Here is a 23,401-nt window from a genome sequence, read left to right on the forward strand (position 1 = left end):
TCCTGCTGACGATGTCTTCGGCTTTGGCCACTGTGCTAACAAAAAGACCACCCGCCTCCACCGTTGCATCAACCCACCCGGCTCTAGAGCCACGTCTTTCAAGCTGCCTGACTAGCAGTACCAAACCACCAAAGAGGTCTAAGCTTCATTCTTCTCTCCCTACTCCGTATATCATCATATATTTGTCATTTCTTGTCCGACCGACAGACTGGGTACTGGCTTGCCTCGTCCCTACGCGTGCTTCCAAGCAGTTCTTTTGGCATTTCATCTGTCCTTTGTCCGACTCGATCTCAAACAAGTCCCAGAACCACCCCTCACGATCATCTACCGTCCTGTCAACGACCCCTGCGATCGCATGCATGCCCATCGTTTATAGCTTGTGCGACGATTACTATTTCCCGGCCGGTCCTTGAGACAAGATAATAACATCTATCAAACCCCCGCTCCCTCTCGACACGACGACTTCACAAACCAAAAAGCAGCAGGAGCCAGAGGCCGCGGTCTGAGAGCGCGGCGTGCTGTCTGCGCGCGCGTGTAGGCTGTGCTGGGCTTGGTATGCTTCTCGAATTGCATTGCTCCTTGCTGCAGCACTACCGAGGACGACCGTAAGACTAGGAGACGACGCGGCATAGCCAAGTTCGTCTGCGGCCCGAGGAGCTCACCTGGTTGGCCGCTACAGTCACGATGCCCTGGCAACCGCTCCCTCACATCGCTTTCGCTGTTGCGACCTACCCCTTTGCTGCTTCGTACCCCGAAGATCTTGTGCTCGAAATTGGCGACGAACTCTACATCATCGAAGAAACACCCGATGGCAATTGGCTTCGTGGCTACCTGCTCAAGCCGCCAAGCTTGCTGGCCGGTCTGACCTCTGTCAAGGGTCAGACCCTTGAGGCTCGTGTTTTCAGTGGCATCTTCCCCCGCAGTTGTGTCGAGGTGCGCGAGCTTCTCGGTGAATCTGACGACAGCGACGACGCGGACGAAGATGGAGATGCGGCCAACACTAGCGAGGACGGCGTCGTCTTCCCTTCTGCACATGCCGCTGCTCAGCGTGGCAGCGACTCGGCTAAGAGCGGTGTCGTTGGCGGCCAGCGGCGAAAGAAGAAGACTGGAAAAGACATCGTGCTTTCCATGGCCAATGGTGGCGGAGATGGAAACAAAAGCAGACCGTCCTCCTCCCGATCCCGACCAGCCACGGCCTTGAGCGCACAAGGCCACCTGTCTGTGCCCGTTGTGCGCGATCCCAACGCGCCAAAGCCTCAAGCCCCGGTCCCGATGCTGAAAATTGGAGACGAAACCCCGACTTCGGCTGCTGAACCTCTGATCGACGAGATTGCTTCATGTCTGCGCGAATGGCACTCGACGAACCTGCACGAGCTTCTCCTGTCTCGGCAATACCATAAACTCGACATCCTCTCCCAATTGATTACCTCGCTGAACCAAGCACGCCAGCAGTTCCTCCATAACGTATTGACAAGCTGGGAATATACAAAATTGCGAGAGAAAACAGTATGGGATCTTGTCCGTGTCAACAAGCTCTGTGGTGGCGAGGTGATTGTTCGGGACCCAAACGAACGTGGGCGCATTCTCACGGGTGATGATTCTGTTGTGGAAATCACACAGCTGCAATCGGTTATGAGCCTTCTGAACGAGCCACCACCACCTTCTGTTGAGCCAACCGCCTTGCATCATTTACTGGTTGATGTCAAGGGCTTCGCTGGCGCCTGTACGGAAGGGACCTCTCTTGTGCTGAGCCTAGTTGGGCGTGTGGGTGGCGAGCTTATTCGCTTATCCGAAAGCTTCACCACTGCGGTACCTTCTGGGATGATGGGACACCTGTTCAACCGTGCCTCAATGCGCACGCTCTTTTCCGACCTTTCCTCTTCCGATATTGGCGAGGCCCCCGCCGTCGATTCTGACTTGTTTCTTGTTGTTGTTGTTCGCTCAGTTCGGCAGATTGCAGTGGCTGGCCAACCTCAAGCAAAGCCGAACTCACGTTCTGGCGTCGGATCTGCTGGCTATGGTGGAGCGTCCGGCAGTGTCTCGGGAAGCAAGGAAACATCGCGGCCGCCTCTTTCTAGCGGAAACAAATCTGCACGGAGAAGCCTGATGTGGGGAGGTAAGGGCAGTCGCTCAGGTCACTCACGTGGAAGCAACAAGCTGGACTCTTTGAGCGAGACGTCCGAGGATCGTTCAATATCAGGCAGTGCACCGACTAGCCGAGAGGGCTACTCGGCACCACCTGGCTCGGCAGGTTCGAGAGGCGGCGGCGGCGGGGGCGGCCGTTCGCCGTTTGACTCTGCATTGCGTGTGACAGCTGATCGGATGACAGGCATCGGCGTCTTAAAACTGAATGCGATCATGAAGCGACAAGATGATGACGTGGAGCATGTGATCAACATCTGGGCACCGTCGGAACGCGCTGGTGCATCTGCTGATAAGCAGCAGACCGAGGATTGGGATCCATTTATCAAGGACTTGATGTTGAGCAAATCTGGCCAGTTTGAAAAGTCTAAGAGCTCTGAGCGCGTCCAGGTGCATCTACGCGCCTTCAATCACCCAGACGCAGACACTCTGATCAAGTCTACACCGACCTTGCTCTCTGGCATCGTCAAGACATGCAAGATGGGATTTTCCGGAGCACCGACAAAACCACGTTCTGATATATACCTGACCATCAATGATGCTGTACTGAGCCGGCAGGTACTGCTCTCCCGGTATGGCGCCAGCCCTGGTCCGTTTCCGAGCACCCTCCAAGGCAACAACCTGCAAGTGACCGTCGAGGTACGGCGATCGAGTGGTGACCGTATCGACGGGTGCATCTTCCCGTATTCAAATACTGAGGGGCTAAGCACTTGGCGATCGACGACAGTGGAACGCGAAGATGGATGGCGCCAAACTCTTCGCCTGTCTCTATCTCCCCCCGACGTTTCTACGTCTCACGTCGTCATGTTTGTTGCTGACATGCCAAATCCGCCATTTGCTGTTGCCTACATGCCACTATGGGACCAGTCTGCCTTTGTCCGGGACGGCTCGCACGGCTTGGTCCTGTACCGTATCGATGAATATACGGTAACGCCACAACCACCACCAGGGGGGGCTCCCGGCCGTGTTGGAGGCTACCTGTCACTACCTTGGAGTACGAAAGGTCGGGTTGAAAACCAAACAGTGGTTACGGGTGTACTGGCCAACTTGCGCGTTGACTCGTATCTCTGCAGCACACGCTTCTCCCAAGATCGTGTCGTGCTGGGACTTCTCAAATGGCGCGAAGGACAGAAGGAAGCTGTGAGCGGGTTGCTGCAGCAGCTCATCTTTGTTCCCGAGATTGAGGTTGTGAAGCTTCTGAGCGAAGTGCTTGATGCGCTATTCGCCGTCCTTGTGGAATACTCTGGCAACGACCAGTACGAAGATCTTGTGTTCACAGCTCTTGTGCGAGTGCTCGATATCGTCCACGACCGGCGTTTCAACGTAGGTCCTCTTGTGGACCACTATGCCGAGACCAAATTCAACTCTCCCTTCGCTACGCCTTGTCTGGTGCGATCATTTACCCGCCTGCTCTCGAAGCCGACAGAACCCGAAATTGCGCGCAAGCTCCGGGCCACGTTCAAGGTTGTTCGCCATATCCTCAAGTTTATCACGCACGCCCGCGGTCAACAGCGCGTTAAGGAAGCGGGCATTGGCATAACCTCTACTACACCGAACTTCACACGCCACATCCAGAGCATATTCAAGGCCCTTGAGGCAATGATGCGTAACACAGCACCTGTGCTTGTCGGAAGTCAAACACTCGCCGTCCAACACTTCCATACGTGGCTACCCGAACTTTCTGGCCTGCTTTCTACGGAGGAAATACTACACATCGCCATTGATTTTATGGATGCTTGTGCTGACGTCAAGGGCAAGCTTGTACTGTATAAGCTTGTGCTTATCATTAATTACTCCAAGCTGGATATTTTCTCGCACCCAGAGCAAAGAGCCGCCCTGAGTGCAAATACTGTTCGGTGGATCGCACCGCACTGGGGCCATTCGGATGAGGTGACCGACCAGTGGAAGAGTCAAGTACGGCTCTGCTGCTCCATCCTGGCCAGCCAAATAGACCACTTGAGCTCTGAGATCCCGGATTACATCCCCAAGATTCTGGACTCTTACCTGGCCATCAGACATGCAGCCGAGTCGAGCACAAAAACAGCAAAAACAGTTCGAAGTCGCCTGTCATTGCTCTTCCCTACGCAGTACCCCTTCCCGTCGCGGCTAATATCATACCCTGAAGGCCTAATGGAACCGACATTAGACGGAAAACCACCGTCGGCAGATCAATCCTCCCAACCACAGTTTGACGAGGCTCTCGTCGAGCTGTCTGCGGTGTTGTCGGCACTTTCCAATTCCGCCAGTGGAATGCAGCTTGAGATGGCTGACGGGGATCTTGCAGTGATTATTGAAAACACATTACGCGTTCATATGAGCATTCTGCGTGGCGAGGCCTTCCCGTCTACTTGGCTGAGTGTGCACATCTTCCATCACAGCTCAATCATGCGGACCTTGCAGTATCTGGCGAGCATCCTGCTGGACAGCTTCTTGCTCGATCCCGATGAAGCTGAGGAGTTTAACACGGAGCTGTGGAAAATGCTGTTCAGCACACTGCTTATGCTTGTCAGCAGTCCGTCGCTCGCATTGGAAACATTCCCCGAACAGAAACGCCGGGCGGTGTGGAAGATTGCTGGCGATGTGCGTGAGCACGGTGCAGAACTCCTCCGGCGCACCTGGGAAGCCATTGGCTGGGATACGGCAGCCGACGAGAGGCAGCGCTACAACCTCACGAAGATGGGCGGCTACCAGGTGCAATACGTGCCTGCGCTGGTTGGCCCCATTGTGGAGTTGTGTCTAAGCGTGCACGAAGGTCTGCGGCGAATGGCTGTGGAGGTGCTGCAGACAATGATTGTGAGCGAGTGGACGCTCAGCGAGGACCTGTCGATTATCCAGGCGGAAATAATCGATTACTTGGATCACTTTTTCAAGACAAAGCCACTGACGGAGAGCATCTTGCAAAAGCTATTTGTCGGCGAGCTACTAGACCGCTTTGCTGGTTTGGCTGGCATACCGGATGAGCCTCTCTACGCAGCATTGCGGGAGCTCATTGGCACTGTCGACGAGTTCCTCGATCTCCTGGTTGCTGTCCATGGCAGCGACGGTGGTGGAGTTTCCGACGTTGTTGTGGCAGGCTCCGGCTCTCCCGGAGAAGCTTCACATCTGATCAACCGGCTGCGGCTGATGGAGTTTCTGCGTGATATGCAGAAGGAGGAGATGTTTGTCCGCTACGTGCACCAACTTGCAGATCTGCAGGCAGCGTCTCGCAACAACGCAGAGGCAGGTCTGGCTCTGCGCCTCCATGCCGAGCTATACGACTGGGATCCGTTGCGGACGGTGCCAGCTCTGTCGGACCCTGCTTTCCCTGCGCAGACACACTTTGAGCGCAAGGAGCGGATCTACTTTGACATGATCAAGCATTTTGAGGAGGGCGAAGCGTGGAGCAGCGCCTTGGCCGCGTACAAGGAGCTTCAGGTGCAGTACGAGACGAACATTTACGACTTTTCGAAGCTGGCTCGGACGGAGCGAGCCATTGCGACCGTGTACGAGACGATTACCAAGAGCGACCGCCTTGTGCCAAAGTACTTCCACGTCATCTTCCGTGGTTTGGGATTCCCATCCAGTGTGCGTGACAAGGAATTTGTGTACGAGGGCTCTCCCAACGAGCGGACCAGTGCGTTTACGGATCGCATGCAGGAGCAGTACCCGGCAGCGCAGATCGTCGTGGTCTCGTCGTCTACTGCAGCAAACTCCCGCCTAGGCGGTGGTATCGTTGTCTCGGGAGCTAATTCGACAGAAGAGATGCTCGACGACATTGTGGAGGGCCAATTCCTTGTTGTCTCGGCCCTGAGCCCACACCGCGACTTATCTCACCAAGTCTTTCAGCGTGCTCGCGTACCCCAAGTGATCCGCGATTATTTGGTGTCGTCGCACCCACAGACGTTTTCGTTTACGTCTCGTCGCCACCTCAGCGGACCGGTCAGCGAACATTACGTGGACAAGACCGCTTACACGACGGCGGAATCGTTCCCAACGATCCTTCGGCGGAGCGAGATTGTGTCGGTGGCGGAGGTGCGCCTGTCAGCCAAAGAAGCAGCACTGGAGCGGACGCTGCGCAAGACGGCGGAGATCACGGCAGTGGAGAAGAAGATGGTCGATGGGGACAACTCGCCCGAAACAGTCAAGCTACTATTGGATGCGATCAGCATATCAGTGAACCCCGAATCAGAGAACAGCATAGTGGGATACCGACGACTTCTGCCGACGGCCCGTAGCAATGGGCACAACAGCGACGAAGAACAAGCAGGCGAGGGAAGTGTGCTGGAAGATACCGAAGACGCCGAAGAGACCGAAGACGTAGAAGATAGTGAGGCGCCGGAGCTCGATCCCCAGGAGATTGCGATCAAGATGGCCCTGGTGGACCATGCCATGGTGATCAGACGTTGTCTGGCCTTGGCTTCACGATCTACTAATGAGAGCTTCTCCGACTACGCCGAAGGTCTCACAAGGTGTAAGTTTTCACAGCTTTTCCCTGACTGAATCTCATTCTAATGCGTATGGCAGACTTCGAAGACACGTTCGCGCCCGAGATTGCCGTTTTCACACCACCACCCCCCGTGGTCCGTGACGCAGCAGCAACCTCGCCAACGTGGTCACGGTCATCGCCAATTGAGTCGGCACCACGACGGAGTCCTGAAGCGGGTACTGTCGAGCGTGGCCACGCTGTCGGTGCCAGCGTCAGCTCTGGCTTTCTCGGTGCAGATGTGGCCATCGAAGAAGGCACAGCTGTGCAACCAGTGGCGCTTCGACCGGGTCGTGGCGCTCGACTCTCCTTCTTGCCGGGCAACCACGGGCATCGGAAGCGGGACAGTATGCCTCTCTCCAGCATGGAGAATGTGCCGCAACAGCGGAAGGGCAGTACTGGTGGCGATGCGGACACGATGAGCGAGAAGAGTCATCAGAGCCACGGCCGGGGCAAGGAGAATGTGAACCGGCACAGTTTCTTCCGGCCCAGCTTGGAAAGGCCGCGCCTGCCGATGATAGAGACCACTGTGACAGCCACGGCGACGACGGAATCGGTCGGCAGGTCCAGCAGCAGCCTGCGGCGGCAGCCGACTGGTGGCAATGGCAGCAACAAGATGAACGACTGGTTCTCGGAAAGCGGGTTGCGGAAAAGCCTCGACCGGGGCTCGACAGGCCGGAAACGAAGCACTAGCGGCAGCAGAACGGTGACGAGCGGTGGCAGTGGCGTGGAGGCCGGTCGCGTCAGTGGAGACGGCGGCAGCGGTGGCTTGGCCAAGAAGAACAGCGTGCGCAAACGGCTAAGCATACTCAAGCTGGGCAAGAAGTCGAGCAAGGGCAGTAGCATCATGGTGGCTGTGGACGAGGAGTGAGTGCTGGCGGACAATCAGCCGGTCCAGCAGAACGCGGTAGACGTGTATGAGCATAGTGGCGTGTGGTTTCTTTCATTTTAGATATTTTTTGTCTCTCTTTCCTTTTGTTCTCTTCGTTCTTTTTCTTTCTTTTTTTTCTCTTCTTTCTCTTTTCCCTTCTTCTCCCCGTTTCCCTCTGTTCCAGTGCCTTCACTCTTCTTGGTCTTGTCTTACTCTGCATTATATCCCTCCTTTGAACCTTCTTTTCATACGTATGTCTAGCTGTATTACTGTACATGTCTTGTATTCCATTCTTCTTTCTTTTCGGTCATTTTTTCGGGCGTTCCAGTTATCATCACGAAGCGGAGAAGCCATCGATTTCCTATGTTGTATTTTCTGAAAGCGTATCATCGCTGCCTAGGATATTGGGCTTACAAAAAAGGCATGCGGCCAAAGATTGAAGATGCACTGCACCGAGACGTAGAACGGCTTCCTTCTTAGGCAGGCGGTCCGCCGATCAGTGAACGAAGCAGATCTGCACCAATTAAGCTCATAGCGTCCTTTTAGCCCTACATATCCACTGCAGCTGAACACGTACGACGTAGTGGTGCATATTGGACGAACCCCTGCAGGGTAGCAGTATATACGGGTCTATGGAGTATCGTGTACTCGTATATGTATGTCACAGAAACGTGTAAGAAAAAGGCAAGTAAAAATTGAGTTATCGGGTGCCATTCCGGCCAATCCCTCCGGCCGATCGCACAGCCCCTGTTGGCGCTCAGTTGGCGCTCAGCACCTGCAAGCGTCGTCGTCGCAGCAGGGGGAGAGAGCTTCTGTTTCTTGTCTTGTGTGCACGTACCGCCTGTGGCAAAGTGACGGGAGCCTTGACCATCAGCGACGAGGTCTCCGATCTGCTCGTAGATATTTTAGAAGGAAGCGCCGGCGTCTAGGTTGCAGTAGAAGTTCCTGCGGCCGTTGATGCCCAGTGCGGTCGTGGAGGCTACAAGGGAAACCAGAGACGAGAGGATGGTGAGCTTCAGAATGGCGACTGTACGGGTGCAGAGGGATGAGGACAAGACACGGCTGGTGCTTCCTTCCTTTTGCCTATCTCTACGACGGGCAGAAGTGGAAGCAGACAACTGACGACATAGGGATGTCGATCCTCGAGGCTCATGACAACTTCTCCCCTCTTCGATCAGACCATTCGGACGAGGCCGAGACACGGAGTGAGAAGTTGGCATGGAGAGAAGCTGAACCGTCTCTGGATCGAAAAGTCTGGTTAGGATCACGGTTTGCTGAGAGCGTGACCACCTTCCGAATAAGTGGCAGTGCGGGCAGCGTGGCCAAGCTTTGGAGCGTCGTGTTGTTTCTTTCCTTTTTCTGTCTGCTTTTGCTCGTCCGCTTGTTTTCCTTTGGCCTCGGTTGAAACAAGACGGGGGCCTTATCCACTGCGCCTCGAAGGATTGTAGCTGCTGTTAGCCTGTTATGTAACGTGAATATCATCTTGATCTCCGCATCTGTCTCGAGTAAGCAGGGAATAAGCATATCCGGCACCGGGTTGCCAAGCAGTCTCTTCCGAGTGAGACAGCCCTCCGTCGGCAGCTAACGCGGGTGGCACAGATGTAAGTGGAGAGGCAGCACGCAGGTCAGAAAGCACGCAGCAGGATGATCCTGCCTATGGGTCACCAGAACGCAATACTGGACGATGATCGTACGGGCACTATTGCCTGTTTCTGTTTCTGTTCCTGATCTGAGGGTGTTTTCTTTATTTGTCTTTTTCTTTTTCTTTCTCTTTTCTTGGATACGATCTCGTCCGAGCTGTTTATTCACCCGACAAAAGTCTACGGACAAGCACAAGGATATTGGACTCGTAGATATTCAACTGTTCTGCCTCTGACTGCTAGTTGTACAAGGACTGAGGTCACCAGTATTCCATTTCCGTCTCAGCCTTCCTCCACCTGTTCAACAGATGCCCGAGCACGGCGAGCTGACGTAGTTGACAGTCAGCTCGCCGTTGTCGACGTTGTTGCCGCTGCCCGTCGGCACAGAGCCGCACTTCTTGCAGCCATGGTTGCGCAGCTTCTGCAGCAGGGCGGACGCCTCCTCGGCCGAGCCGCTGGCGCCCTTCTGGAAGAAGGCGCAGATATCGCCCGAGCAGGCAATCTGCTCGCCGGTGCTGTAGTGCCTGTTCCGGGGCGAGATCTCATCGACGAGGGCCTTGAGGTTGATCAGATTGCCGGACGCACCAAGGGAACAGAAGCCAGAGCCGCGGCAGTTGATGCCCAGTGCGGCCGTTGAGGAGATGAGGCCGGCGGCCGCAGTGACCAGGACGGAAAGCTTCATTGCTGTGAGGGGGGTATGTGGGCGATTGGGACGGGAAAAGTGTGTGGCTAGGCAATTGCGAGGTTCAAAGTGTCTCTGCCAAACGGTCGAGCAAGCAGGTCTCCCAGAATGGCCGGTCGATCCTTTATACATGGCTGCAGGGCATTGTGTCGAGTAGCCAGACCAGAGACACCGGTGAAGAGGGTGGAGACGGCTTCTGTTCGGAGTCGCCACAAGTCCTTGAGCAATTTCCTTGAGCAGGTCATCGGTCCTACGATAGACGATGAGCCATGGATCGACATTGCCACCTCCCCTCTCCTTGCAGGAGCGGTGACTATTCTCTGGTCAGGATTGCCGTAGGATTCAGACGCCGATGACATGGTCAAAGTCTGTCCACCTTCTCGAAATGGCTAAAATGTCCACCTCGTGCGTTGGCCAGATGATGGATGACGACAGACGGCAGACAGAAATACGAGGATCGGGACAGCCGAAGCTTGGTTGTCCCGGGTCTGCGGAAGACAAGGTCGGACCAGCTGCAGCCGCTCTGCACCATGAAAGGGCGCAGACATTGCGCTCGTCCACAGCCGGGAGAGAGAGCGATTTGCTCTTCACGCGCTCCTCGCCTTTCCATCCACCAATCCCAGCCCAACAGCCAGCTCTTACCTCTGCAACGATGGTCTCGCCCAAGTCTCTCCTCCTCTTTGTCGTCGGTGCCTCGGCGCTCGGCATCAACTGTCGCGGCTCCTCCCTGTGCTCCGGCGAGGCCGGCGGCAAGCTCAGCAAGATCCTGTCAGAGGTCAGAGGTGTCATCAACCAGGGCCACGGCAACCACCGGTACAATACTGGCGGTGCGTAGTACTACATTTCTTCTTTCTTCTTTCCTCTTTCCTCTTTCCTCTTTCCTCTTTCCTCTTTCCTCTTTCCTCTTTCCTCTCTCTTTCTTTTTATTCTCTCTTCCTGCCCCTGCTGACACCCACAAGTCCAGATAGCCTGCGCCTCGGCCAACTTAGGCAGCTTCTGCGCCTTCTACCAGAAAGGCGCCAGCGGCACCGCCAACCAGGCGGCCGCACAGCTGCAGAAGCTCATCGATCACGGTTGCAGCGGCTGCGGCAGCATTCCCACCAGCAGCGGCAACAACGTCAACAATGGCGAGCTGACCGTCAACTACGTCAGCGCGCCGTGCTGCAGAACTGGAGACGCCTGTGCATGTTCCATCTGAGGGAAGCGATCTTGCGTAAACCCAATCGTACCAATCCTTAAGATGTCGTTCAGAAAATGCACGTGATGTTGGGATATCATTCATTGCTTAGTCACCACATCCGTAGACTAAGAACAAGCTCGCTCTCGCTCTCTATTAACAGCATATGCTGCTGAAAAAGACAAAAGACAGAAATACAATTAAAAAGGATAGTACAAAGAAATAAGAACGCCAGGCATTGTATGCACAACAGGCATCTGTTCAGCACTCACCGGCCTTTTGCCATTTGCCACCGAAACCAGACGCCCTTTGCCGAAAGCAGGATCCAAACCCGGAGCCTCAGCAAGCTTAGAAAGTACCCCCCTCATCGCCGTCGCACGCTGCCCGTTCGCCGCACAGGTGCACTGACGTCTCGTCGATCGCTGCCTGGCGTCACCGGCCGCCGTGGTGCGACCACCGGAGGAGCTGCCGACGCTGCCGACGCTGTCGAAGCGGCCGGAGCTGCTGTCGCTGCAACGGACCGCCGGCCACTACTCGACACCGATCCGCTTCTTGCTGTCCGCTGACTGCCTGCCACGCTGCGTGCTCGCCCGCGCCGCTCTCTAATCTGCGCCAGACACTCCTCACGCGACATCGTCGGCGTCAGCGCCGGAGTGGTCACGTCAAAGCTGCTCTCGCTGCCGACGTCTGAGTGGTCCGATGTCGACCGTTGTGTCGGTGTCCGCTGCGCTGCCATTAGTCGCTGTGCCAGGCTGGGTTCGGCCGTCTCCTCGCGCAGCGGAACCCTCGTCACCGTCGTCTTCACCGCATACGGCCCGTCTCCGGCCTCTTCCGCCACCGGCTGCTGCTGCTGCTCTGGCTCGACGTCCAGCTCCATATAGTCTTGCACGTCGGAGTGCCGGATCTCGGGTGCTGTCGTGTACGTGGCCGAGAAGGACCTCGACTCATCAGCCGCTCCCACAGACGATGCCGACCTCCTCTCACCGCTGTCGATGGCGTTCGCCAGCCGCATGAACGCCTGGGCCGTGGCGGACGTCCGCTGCCTCGTCGGTTCGACCGTGTCTGCCGTATCTGCCACATCTGCCGTGTCGACCATGTCAGCGGGAATGTCCGGTGCCACCGACGTCGTCGGCACGTGGAAGTGGAAGCCCGGGGTTGCCTCGCCACCGTTCCGATGCGGTGCGTCAAGCAGGGAGAGGAGAGAGGTGCGCTTCTTCGCAAGAACGGCAAACGAGGGAGGCTCCGCAGAGGGTGAGCGTGCGTACATGGAAGGTTCTTCGGCTGTCTCGTTGCCCGTCGCTGTGTCGATCTCGGCCACGACAACAGTCTCAGCCTTGTGCAGACTGGTCTCTGGCTGCTCTTCCGATCGTGTGCTTGCAGCCACGGCTGTTGTTGCCACCGACGTCACCGACGCCTCATGCGCATCCTGCAGGTCCTGCATCTCCTGTGACTCTTCCGTCATCTGTTGAGAGACTGTGCGAAAGACGCCGTCTTCGGGCGCATACAGGCTGCTGTCCTCCTGTCGCATCTTCTTTGCTATCGGCTGCATGTTCGCTCGGATCTGTGCTGTCGACGACGTGATGATGCTTGCCTTGTCGCCTAGGATCACGCGCTCGCCAACGTCCGCCTCAATGCCCAGTGCTGGTCGCTTCCGTGCCGACTCCAGCGTGCTCGACCGCGGTCGCTTGCGCGCACACGAGCACGCCCGCAGGTGGCACTCCGCCTCCAGGTACTCTACCAGCTCCGACGCTCGGTCTGCCCGCTGCTTCTCCCACTGCCATTGCCGCGTCAGCTCGTCGATCTCGGCCTCGCTCGCTGCAGACGACTGGATGTCCAGCAGCGATGCAGACGACTTGCACGGCTTGCCGCTCTTTCTCCGCGTCTTGGCCAGCGCCAACACCTGCTCGGTCTCGCTCTGTGCTGGCGTGTCGTCGGCCATATCATCCTCTTTGGTCTCTGCTTGGGCCTCCTCCTCGGCCTTTTCCTCCTCCTCTTTCTCTTGCTCATCTGGCGGCGGCAGCGGCAGCCGTCCCTCGGACGCGATCCGCACCATGTCTTCCTCCGACTTGGCCAGGCTCTTAAACGCGTCCCGTTCCTGCTCCAGCGTCTTGACCATCTGCTGCGCTTGTTGCAGCTGCTCCTGGCACCCCACCAGCTCGTATCGCGCCTGGAACGCCTCCTGTTCCCGTGCCTTGCTTCGTTGCTTTTCGTGCTCTAGCGCTTCCTGTGCTGCCTTGGTGCTGCTCCGTGCTGCCTTGAGCTCCTCCTGCAGCTTGACCACGGTGCTCTGCGACTTGAACGTCTCCTTGCGTGCCCGTCGGATCTCCTTCTCCCAGAGCGCCTGTGTGTGTGCGTGTGTCTCCTTGGACCGGCCGTAGTTCTCCTGTCCGCAAGAGTGAGCATGCCTTTCCCCCAAAGTGAGCCGATGCCACACAGAGAGGGGTCGCCTACCATTACTGTCTCCAGCCGCTCGCCCACGCGCCGCTCTCGATCACGTCCCTCTTCCATCTGCTTCCGCAGCTGCCGCACCTCATCGCGGCACCGTCGCATCTCCGCCTCCGCCTCCTCCCGCCCCAGCATGGCCCGCTTGAGTGCCGCATCGGCCGTCTTGCGCTCCAGCTGCTTCGACTGTGATGCGAGCGAGTTGAACTGGCTGATCTTGTCCGTGACCGACGCTGTACTGGACGAGAAGCCAAGGCTGCTGCTGTCCGCCGAGAACAGTGCCGATTCACGCTGCTTGTTGATGCGTTCCGGTGACGCCACCTGGAGTGGTGTCGGTGAGCCGGAACGGCTGGATTCGACATCCATTTGTGCTGTTGTGCTGCTCGTGTGCGTTGTCGATTTGCCTCGTCTTGGGCACGTCTCTTCGGTATGCCGTTATCTTTGGCCCCGGATTTGGTGATGGATCCGCCGTTGCCAAAGATGCGATTAAAGCCTGGGTGGTGTCTCGTTGCCTGTTTAAAAATAAAGTGGTGCACTCGTGGGTTGCTTGATAAGGTGCTTTGATGTTTATTGCGGGTCTGCACGCTGTTGCTCAGGCGACGCGTATCGTGACTTGCTTATCTAATACACCCCACCATTTGAAGCTAAGTAATGCACTTGTCCACATTGGCCAGCTCGTCTTTTGAAAGCTCGTAAATCGTCTGTTTCTGCTTCTCGTATTGCATATCATCTGGTGATTCGTTTAAACCACTCTTCGCATAAGATGTGATGGTGTCTTGATGTCCCCTCCTTTCTCTTACTCTTGACTTTTTTCCTTGCCTCGTTGGACCGTGCTTTCGTGCGAGCTATTGGATTTCTTTTCAAGCTGCCTCGGGCTTTCCCCCCTCTTATCTGTCTATACATTGTAATCGTTATCTGTCTTCATTATGACTGCCAAAGAGTCAACTGTCCGACAGCGGAAGCCGACGAAAGCCGACCCCGCCGATACCGAAACTGTGACGCCGACGAAGCTCGAATCGACCGTGACGCCGGCGGAGGAGACGCCCAAGAAGGCCGCCAAGAAGTCTCGCAAGGTGCGGTCGAGAATCGAAGAAGATGATGAAACTACGCCTTGGTTGGACGTCGTCCGCGTCATCTCCTTCCTGTTCGTCGTGTCGTGTGGCCTCAGCTACCTAATTACCAACGGGGAATCGTGGTTCTGGGGCTTCAAAGACCGGCCAGACATTCTTCAGACTTCATGGTGGAAGCAGAAATACGTACGATGCGACAGCCCATACATACTCTCTATGGTCAGGAAAACGTTCTCTTTACCCAGCGAACTGACGTGTGCCCCTCATTTCACCCTTTGCAGCAAGCCCCTACCTATATGACGCTCGAAGAGCTAGCCGCGTACGACGGCAGCGACCCAGACAAGCCCGTGTATCTGTCCATCGACGGCAACATCTACGATGTCTCAAAGGGCCGCCATATCTATGGCCCGGGCGGGTCCTACCACTGGTTTGCAGGCGTCGACGCCAGCCGCGGCTTTGTCACCGGTTGCTTCTCGACAGACCGAAACGGCGACCTTCGTGGTGTTGAGGACATGTTCCTGCCGCTGGACAACCCGGACATCGACAGCAAATACTGGACGGCGGAAGAGCTGGAGAAGAAAAGGGCTGTAGAGCTGAAGGAGGCGCACAGGCGTGTAAGAGCGGCGGTTGACAACTGGGCAAAGTTCTTCCATAAGAGCAAGAAGTACCATTTTGTAGCCAAGCTGCAGCGGGAACCCGGCTGGGAGGGTCCTCTCAAGCCGCTGTGCAAGCACGCACAGGATGGCCGGGAATTTCGCAAACCGCCCGGCGCAGAGAACGAAGAGTAGTCGGCCTACAGACAGACAAATTGTCATCTTAAGCTGTGTGTAATCACGATTACTAAGCATAGGCATGTTCGATTTCAAAAACTTCAATTGTACAGAGCAAAGCGAAGAGGCGTTAGCACGCCAACTGCCTACTTCCCTCACTCGTCTACAAAAAAGGTATTCGGTACTTGTCGTGCCCATCCGAAGCCCGTTTTCCTATTCCAAGAAACGCTGCCATGACAAAGACTCCTACCATTGACCAACGCAACTGCCATTACCACGAATTGAAACACACCGTACCCCCAAGACCAAAAAGAAACCCACTCGATGCTCTCGTCCCCATCCGCTGCTTACAGCAGGAAGTAGCTAGCGACAGCCACCATGCCGGTGACAATGCTGGGAACAGAGAGCACAGAGCCGCCGCTGGTAGTGACCACGGAGCTGGAGCTGGAGCTCGAAGAGCCGGTGGAGCTGGAGCTTGACGTGGAGGACGATGTGCTGTTGGTGGTGGTGCCCTTGGTGCCGCTGGAGGCAGAGCCGGGGACGATGGTGCTGGCCTTGGCAGCCAATGCCTTGTAGCCTTCCAATGAGCGGGTAGCGTTGGCGGTAGTGCTGAACAGTTAGCAAAATTACATAAATGGCGATGGAGGGCGGTGGGGGCTTACTTCTGGTTGATGACCATGACCATGCCAGCCTCACAGTGCTTGCCCTGGGCGCAGTACACCCAGATGGGCTTGGTGTCGTTGATGGTGATGGTGTAGGTGGGGATCACGCCTGAGGCGGCGGTGACCGGGATGAAGCCAGAGTGGAAGCCCACGGTCTTGGTGAAGTCGCTGATCGGCTGGCACGGCTGGTCGAAGGTGGACTGGGTCACGGTGTGGTTGCCTGCCTCGAACTGGAACTGGACCATGTCACCAGCTTTGGCGGTGATGCTGTCGGGGCTGTAGATGAGCGCGTTGTTGACATTGGCGACCTTGACAACGGTGACGCTGACGGCTGGGAATTGTTAGTGGGACATTCACTCCCAAGACTTTCATACTCTGCGAGACGTACCAGAGGCCGTGCTCAGGAGGGCGGAGAGGGCGAGAGTAGAGAACTGCATTTTGAAGTTTTTAGGTTGATTTTGAAAAAGTCAAAAGAGGGAAATCGAGAGTCGAAAGATTGTCTTGGAGAGCGGCTGGCGCTTGTTGTAGTTGGTTGGAAAATGGTATAAAAGGACTAGCCTGTGAAAGAAGTGAAGTGAATATTGAAAGGGCGGAAACAAACTTGAGATCGACTGGGGAGAAAGAAGAGAGGAAAACAGATGAACTGGCGGAAAGGTCAGCTATATATATGGACTACGGAGCCGCAAGCATGTTGACGGCAGTGGATCTGTCAAAGGCCGGCTCGAAGAGGAAGAGAGTAGGGAGTAAGATCAGCAAGCAGGGATGCGGTGGGGCAGTAAGACGCTGTACTATGTGAGCTACTATGTACGCAACAGGAGCGAAGAGTCCAGTGGCGGATATCTCTGAAACGGGATGCTGTTCCCGGAATGCCGTTTGGGCCTCTTCTTCGTATCTGGTGGTCCCCGAAAACAGACATGCACGAATTGGCGAGCGAAGGCAGCTGGCCGTAATTACGAGCCAACAGGCGCTCAAGCCAAGGCCCAGGCTAATGAAACGTGTCTGCACAGCCTTCCTCCCGTTGTGGATTCGGCATCATCTTCCCAATTTCTTTCATGGTTGAAATTGTCAGCAGTCTCCATCCGAAAAGTTGGCAAGCTTTGTCTTCTTCCGGAATTGGACTACGGAAAGGCCCAAAGCGGAGGCGTACGACGTAGTGCTGATCAACCAAGAGGCTAGTTGGCAGATGTAAAATGAGAGGAACAAAGCCAGTACTATGTACAGCCGACTGACTCTAGGGAGGAGCATCGATGGATATGGTGCTGCAGCCGGCGGCCTCGGCTGGAAGAGCCTGGGCTGGGCCAGGCTTCGGTTTTACGGCGTATGCAGTAACGTGTCTCTCGCCAATTTGTCATGACAGGACGGCGCCAATTCCAGAGCGGCCAGGCGGCCTCGTGTAAAGCGTTTTCCAGAAAGCCAAGGCGGCTCTGGACGAGAAGGACCGAGAAGGGGCTCAACGTTGCCAATTTTTAAGCTTGAAGGGAGCACGGGAAGCTGGCTAGCGCAGAGCAGGCGCCAACTCTCCTTGTGTCAGAAACAAGGAGCGAGGAGGGTCTGAAGACGGTCGCCGTTTGAGAGACTCCGTCAAAGATGCTTAATCAACAGGGGCCAATGGGAGGCTTCAGTTGAGCGGGGACCCCTTTTACGCTTGGTGGAGAATCCCCGCTCGGATACGCCTCAGGTCCAGTGTATCAAACACCGGTCAAACTGCAGATTGTGTCAAGTGCAGCGGCAAGCAAGGGGTCTGTGGACGGGCGCCTAAGAAAAGGGGACGAAGGGATGCAGATGCTGTGCTTAGTAAGCTGGGAACGTGTCGATTTGTTTCGACATGGTGTACCCTCCCGATGCACGTGACATGGCAGGACTAGCCGCGTCTATGCGCGTTGACACAGGATCCTCTTTGCGCACTGTGTGGGGCTTGTGCAAGTTTCTCGTGCACGAATTGTCGTTGGCCAACACACACGGCAAAGTTGTCCGGTAGAGAAGCCGAAGAGTCAAGCGGGCAGCTGAGGGGGAGCGACGATTGGGTGGGCATTGCAGATATCCGAAAGTGTGCTATTCGTACGTCGTAGTCGTATTAGGCGGCAGGTCCGCTGGGGCGGGATTGTCGGCAAAACACAGAATGCATGACAAGAGGTAGTCTTGCAGCGACATCGCTGATAAGATCGCTCGGAGCGGCGATAAGCATGGGCGCTTAGCCAGATGGGACTAAGCGCAACAGCCCCTCGTGGCCGCGATTCGGTCATGCAGCCAATCGTGTGGGCTAAAATTTAACTTTTTTCTGTTCGGCTAGGATTTTTACACGGCTTAAACGGGAAGTTTTTCATAGGACCCCTCCTCTTTCCTCCTCCTTTCCCTGTCCTCTCTTCCTCCTCTCTTCCTCTCTCTCGCCTTCCCTCACTCTCACCAACAAGGCGCTGTTTTGTTGGCCAATTCGTGTCTCTTTCCCCGACACGCGAGTTGCTTCTTTTGCGCTTTGCGCTATGAACTCGTGGACGAGCGCATCTGCCGCCAAGGGCCTCGATTAGAGCGACGAAGAGCCAAGTAGACAAAAGCGACAAACGGCAACAATGTGTGGAGTTGTGGGCCTGATCCTGGCGGACACGGAGTCGTACAACGTGGACGCGGCCGTGGATCTGCACGAGAGCCTGTACTACCTGCAGCACCGGGGGCAGGATGCCTGTGGAATTTCGACATGTGCAGACGGCGGACGGATTTTCCAGTGCAAGGGCAACGGGATGGCGGCGCAGGTGTTCTCGGAGGGCAAGCGGGTGTCGGACCTGCCGGGCTACATGGGAATCGCCCACCTGCGGTACCCGACGGCGGGAACGAGCTCGAGCGCGGAGAGCCAGCCATTCTACGTGAACTCGCCGTATGGCATCTGCCTGGCGCACAACGGCAACATCATCAACGCGCCGGACCTGCGCGAGTACCTGGACAAGGAGGCACACCGCCACGTCAACACGGACTCGGACAGCGAGCTGATGCTCAACGTGCTGGCCAACTACCTGAACGAGACGGGCAAGGCGCGGGTCAACATTGACGACATCTTCAAGGCGCTGTCGAAGATGTACGAGCGGTGCCAGGGTGCGTGGGCGGTAACGGCGATGATTGCTGGATTCGGTGTGCTGGCGTTTCGTGACGCACACGGGATCCGGCCGCTGGTGATGGGCAGCCGGCCGTCGAGGACGATCGAGGGCGGGACGGATTATATGATGGCGTCGGAGAGCATCGCGCTGCGGCAGCTGGGGTTCAAGAACGTGCGCGACATCCTGCCAGGCGAGGCCGTGTTTGTGCAGAAGGGCGGGGAGCCGCGGTTTTGTCAGGTGGCGGCGCAGCAGGCGTACTCGCCGGACGTGTTCGAGTACGTGTACTTTTCGCGGCCGGAGACGGTGATCGACGGGATTTCGGTGCATCGCAGCCGGCAGAACATGGGGGTCAAGCTGGCGGAGAAGATTCGGGCAACGCTGGGCGAGGCGGGCGTGCGGGAGATTGACGTGATCATCCCGGTGCCGGAGACGAGCAACACGTCGGCAGCGGTGGTGTCGGAACGGCTGGGCATCCCATTTTCGAACGGCTTCGTCAAGAACCGATACGTGTACCGAACCTTTATCCTGGCACAGCAGGATGCGCGGCAGAAGAGCGTGCGGCGCAAGTTGAGCGCGATGGAGTCCGAGTTCCGGGACCGCGTGGTGTGCCTGATCGACGACTCGGTCGTGCGCGGCACCACGAGCCGCGAGATTGTCATCATGGCGCGCGAGGCGGGAGCCCGCAAGGTGATCCTGGCCAGCTGCTCGCCGCCAATCCGGTATCCGCACATCTACGGCATCGATTTGGCCAGCCCCAAGGAGCTGATCGCCCACGGCAAAACGCGCCAGGAGATTGCCCGGTACATTGACGCCGACGACCTCATCTATCAGGACCTCGCCGATCTCTGCGAGGCCTGCACGACGTCGTCGCCCGATCGCGCCCGTACCGACTTTGAGGTCGGCGTGTTTTGCGGCCAGTACAAGACCGACGTGCCGGCCGGCTACTTTGACCATCTCAACAAGGTGCGCAGCACCAAGCACAAACCGACGTCGACATCCGTGCTGGCCGACTCGGACGCCGGTGGGCTTCCCCAGGCAGTTGGCGACGGGGGCCCGACCAACGTGGCCGTGCCGGACAACGGCGACAGCAATGGTCACGTGGCTGACGACAAGAGGTATGCGGAGAACCGGGACGACATTAGGTAAGCATTGCCTGGCTTTGTTTTCCTCTGTTCTCGCTAACCAGACAGCATACACAACATGGCGTCGGACAGGTGAGAATGCTCGTGGCTTTGAAGCAGCGCTATGTAATGTGATGTTGTACATATCCGAGGGGTCTTCAACCGGTTTAGAGGTGGTCAAGAGCAGTCTGAAAACAGAGTGGCAATACACGATAGATCCCAAAGTGACGGCCAGCGTCTGTCTATCGACAGGCCTGCAGCGAGTGCAAAAAGGCCGGGCTCTCGTAACCCTGGCGGACCTTGGCGATGGGTGTCTGGGCGGCCTGGCGGCCGCGCTCGCCGACGAGCTGCCGCACGTAAGCCTGGGCCACACGGAGCCAATGAGCACGCTCAGCCGGGCTGGCACCACGGCCCTCCCAGACCCAGATCTGACGGCCGCCGTCGTCCCAGAGGAGGACGTCCTGGCCGTCGAGCTCGTCGACGGAGGTGCCCGCCGTGGTCTCGCGGACGAGGTCAAAGGCGAGAGAGCCGGACGCGTCGCTGAGCCGCCAGAGGCGCTGCGGGTAGGCCGAGCTGGCGGGAGCGTTGGAGTCCTGTGGATCGTGGGCCGCAGCAGCCCAGGGGCGTGCAGACGAGAAGGCCTGGCCCTGTTGGCTGTCTTCGCCCCCCAGCAGCCGGACAACACGGCCGGCTCGTCCTTCGTCCTGGGCCAACACCTGGACGCTGCCGGCGTGTGCGGGCGTCAGCAGGTCCTGGGCCACGTCGGCGGCCCGCGCCTTTTCCATCGGGCTGCAGCGGCGGCCCTGCCAGACGTAGACGGTCGCGTCGGCCGGGCTGTCGAGCACGAACACGTCGCCGTCGTCGAGGCTGTGCCACGACGCCTCGACCTCGTGCACCACGACGCCGCCGTCGGCTGCCACGCCGGGCTGTCGGAACACGCGCAGCAGCGTGGGCGCTCTCCCTACCGCTTTGTCGCGTTCCCCCTCCACATCCACGTGCCGGAAGCCGGTGGCCACGCCACCTCGTCGGATCGTCAGTCGCTGCCGCGGAAACAGCCCGAGAAAGGCGGCCGATGGGCTCGCCTGCAGCTCGCGGTGCTGGGTCGCGGCGCCGCGCAGAAACTCGTCCAGCTCGACCGTCTTGTAGGCGGCCGTGCCGGCCTCGTCCTGCGACGTGTGGGCGCCCAGCCAGAAAAAGATCTCGTGGCCCAGCCGCGGCGCCTGGGCACTGCTCTCGTCGGCCGGCCCGAGACGGTACGAGTGCAGCACGACATAGCTGTCGCCGTCGTAAAAGACGCCCCGGTCGGCCGGCGGCACCGCCACCAGCTGGAAATCCTCGACCCGCCACACAAACAGACCGGGCTGCCGACTCACCACGCCGTCGTTCCAGGCCGGCTCCGTCGCGGCTGACGCGTACTTGACGCGGTGGTCTATCTCGCTGCCAATCAGCTCCACATTGCTGTCCTCAATGTCGTACTCGGTGCCGTGCATGAGGCCGTTGTGGGGCGCCATTGTAGAGAAGATTGCGTGCTGAGAAGGTAAAGAACTGGTGGCTTCGCGGCTTCGCGGCTGTCAGGTTGTCTGAACCTCTGGCCTGCTCGATGCTGAAACAGGGAATTGGAGGTGGTGGCGGAGTTACGCCAATTAGTGGCTTCGTCACCTGACTCGAGTGGGGGAACCCAGCAGAAGCGCTGTAAGTACGATCGACGTATGCCAACACTGCGAATTACACCATTTTCTCTACTCACAAACAAGAACGGAATATCCATGCATCGAAGTCAAATACAATTATCTCGATCTCCAGCGTTTACGGTTACGATACTGCTCCAGTAAATCTTGGTGCTTACAGTGTCACCACCACCTTCTGTGCCGAGACGCCCTTGCGCAGCACATCGATGCCATGCTGAATCTTGTCGAGGCCGTGACCGATCACATGAGCGTCCGGCTTGGCCTGCAGCGACCCGTTGGCCAGGGCAGCCGGGACGAACTTGCCCCAAACGCCGTCACTGATGAAAGCCAGCGCCCCTGACGTGATGTTGGATGCGCGGACTGTTTTTTTTTTTGGTCAGCGTCTTCCGCTCTCTCTCTCGTCTACCTGGTGTCCTGAAAGCCAAGCCACTCACCAAATTGAGGCTGGTACTGCTCCGTCTTCCGGTCTGTCGGAAGCACGTTGGCTACCGGGACCTTCTTGTCTAGCCGTCCGAGGACGGCCGCCACGGCCGCCGTGCTCGCAGCCAGCGAGATGGCGTCGTACACGCCCGCAAAGTCAGCGCCCTCGAGCTCCTTGGCCAGCTCATCGACGACCGTGTCAGCGTGGTAGTCAAACACCGCGTCGGCACCCAGTGCTCGGAGCAGCGCATGGTTCTGCGGCGACGCCGTGCTGACGACACGCGCACCCGACGCCTTGGCCAGCTGGATGGCCGCGCTGCCGACCGACGAGGAGCCACCCCAGACGAGGACCGTCCGGCCTGACTGCACGACCGCAGCCGGGTCCGCCACCGGGAGCGGCAGTTTCAGTAGAGTGTGGTCGTACAGGCCGGCTGCTGCGGTCGACAGCGCCAGCGGCAGCACGACGGCCTTCTCCAGCGCCAGCGACGTCGGCACCGGGCTGACGAGCCGGGAGGTGGCCGCAAAGGTCAGCTGGAAAGACGAGTTGGCCGACTTGTTCGACCCGAGCCCATCGGCGTAGCTGTGGAGACGAGTCAGCCGGAACGGCCGGAACGGCTGCAGATTGGCGAGACTTACGCAATCACCCGATCGCCCTTCTTGATACCCGTGACGTCGGCTCCGACCTCCTCAACGATGCCAGCACCGTCCTCGCCGAGGATAAACGGCTTGCTTGGCGAGTACGCGCCCGCGTCTCTGGTTGCTTTGTCAGCCCTAAAGCATCAGTGTCTGGCAGACGACATACTGCAGCTTGTAGTCGACCGGGTTCTGAAGATGTTAGCCATTTTCCGTAGACACCGTTCAGGCCAGACAAAAACGCACAATGGCGACGACCGCCGTCTTGATGAGCACCTCATCGGCGCCTGGCTTTGGCTTGGGTGCCTCCTTGACCACTAACGGGTGATCTGCATTGCCCTCGATCCAGGCTGCTTGGTTGCCCATACTGTCAGTCACTGTGGGAGTGGAAAGTCAAAGTGTGAGGTTGAGTGTTAAAGTGAACTTCATTCCACTTGTACTTCTGCCAACTACAAGTGCAGACGTTCTTTTATACCGTGAGATGTCATGCATGACAAATTTCAGGCTCGCATCACCACACTGGAGGCGTGCTGAT

General features: G+C 57.5%; 8 protein-coding genes across 8 annotated transcripts; 4 read left to right on the forward strand and 4 right to left on the reverse strand.

Annotated features, from left to right (window-relative positions):
* Positions 1-684: 684 nt before the first annotated feature.
* Positions 685-7,475, forward strand: CMQ_6664 (sh3 domain containing protein; the record flags this gene model as incomplete). Its single annotated transcript, XM_014320350.1, has 2 exons — positions 685-6,592; positions 6,646-7,475. The coding sequence occupies 2 exons, from the start codon at positions 685-687 to the stop codon at positions 7,473-7,475; spliced, it is 6,738 nt and encodes a 2,245-aa protein (XP_014175825.1).
* A 1,941-nt stretch (positions 7,476-9,416) lies between these two features.
* On the reverse strand, positions 9,417-9,797 carry CMQ_6871 (killer toxin, kp4; the record flags this gene model as incomplete). The annotated part of the gene is made up of 1 exon (XM_014320557.1): positions 9,417-9,797. One exon carries the CDS (start codon positions 9,795-9,797, stop codon positions 9,417-9,419), a length of 381 nt encoding a protein of 126 aa, XP_014176032.1.
* Positions 9,798-10,191: 394 nt separating this feature from the next.
* On the forward strand, positions 10,192-10,995 carry CMQ_6690 (killer toxin, kp4; the record flags this gene model as incomplete). The annotated part of the gene is made up of 2 exons (XM_014320376.1): positions 10,192-10,624; positions 10,757-10,995. The coding sequence occupies 2 exons, from the start codon at positions 10,192-10,194 to the stop codon at positions 10,993-10,995; spliced, it is 672 nt and encodes a 223-aa protein (XP_014175851.1).
* A 343-nt stretch (positions 10,996-11,338) lies between these two features.
* Positions 11,339-13,782, reverse strand: CMQ_6728 (uncharacterized protein; the record flags this gene model as incomplete). The annotated part of the gene is made up of 2 exons (XM_014320414.1): positions 11,339-13,357; positions 13,426-13,782. The coding sequence occupies 2 exons, from the start codon at positions 13,780-13,782 to the stop codon at positions 11,339-11,341; spliced, it is 2,376 nt and encodes a 791-aa protein (XP_014175889.1).
* Positions 13,783-14,342: 560 nt separating this feature from the next.
* On the forward strand, positions 14,343-15,274 carry CMQ_6638 (heme steroid-binding domain protein; the record flags this gene model as incomplete). The annotated part of the gene is made up of 2 exons (XM_014320324.1): positions 14,343-14,672; positions 14,768-15,274. 2 exons carry the CDS (start codon positions 14,343-14,345, stop codon positions 15,272-15,274), a joined length of 837 nt encoding a protein of 278 aa, XP_014175799.1.
* Positions 15,275-15,603: 329 nt separating this feature from the next.
* Positions 15,604-16,355, reverse strand: CMQ_6683 (uncharacterized protein; the record flags this gene model as incomplete). Its single annotated transcript, XM_014320369.1, has 3 exons — positions 15,604-15,865; positions 15,919-16,249; positions 16,307-16,355. The coding sequence occupies 3 exons, from the start codon at positions 16,353-16,355 to the stop codon at positions 15,604-15,606; spliced, it is 642 nt and encodes a 213-aa protein (XP_014175844.1).
* Positions 16,356-18,485: 2,130 nt separating this feature from the next.
* On the forward strand, positions 18,486-20,222 carry CMQ_6938 (amidophosphoribosyltransferase; the record flags this gene model as incomplete). The annotated part of the gene is made up of 2 exons (XM_014320624.1): positions 18,486-20,146; positions 20,195-20,222. The coding sequence occupies 2 exons, from the start codon at positions 18,486-18,488 to the stop codon at positions 20,220-20,222; spliced, it is 1,689 nt and encodes a 562-aa protein (XP_014176099.1).
* Positions 20,223-20,367: 145 nt separating this feature from the next.
* Positions 20,368-23,232, reverse strand: CMQ_6625 (actin-binding protein; the record flags this gene model as incomplete). Its single annotated transcript, XM_014320311.1, has 6 exons — positions 20,368-21,685; positions 21,972-22,173; positions 22,248-22,813; positions 22,870-22,986; positions 23,036-23,058; positions 23,113-23,232. The coding sequence occupies 6 exons, from the start codon at positions 23,230-23,232 to the stop codon at positions 20,368-20,370; spliced, it is 2,346 nt and encodes a 781-aa protein (XP_014175786.1).
* Between the last annotated feature and the right edge of the window lie 169 nt (positions 23,233-23,401).

The sequence above is a fragment of the Grosmannia clavigera genome (genome assembly GCF_000143105.1).
Source record: "Grosmannia clavigera kw1407 unplaced genomic scaffold GCSC_108, whole genome shotgun sequence".
Taxonomy (NCBI): domain Eukaryota; kingdom Fungi; phylum Ascomycota; class Sordariomycetes; order Ophiostomatales; family Ophiostomataceae; genus Leptographium; species Leptographium clavigerum.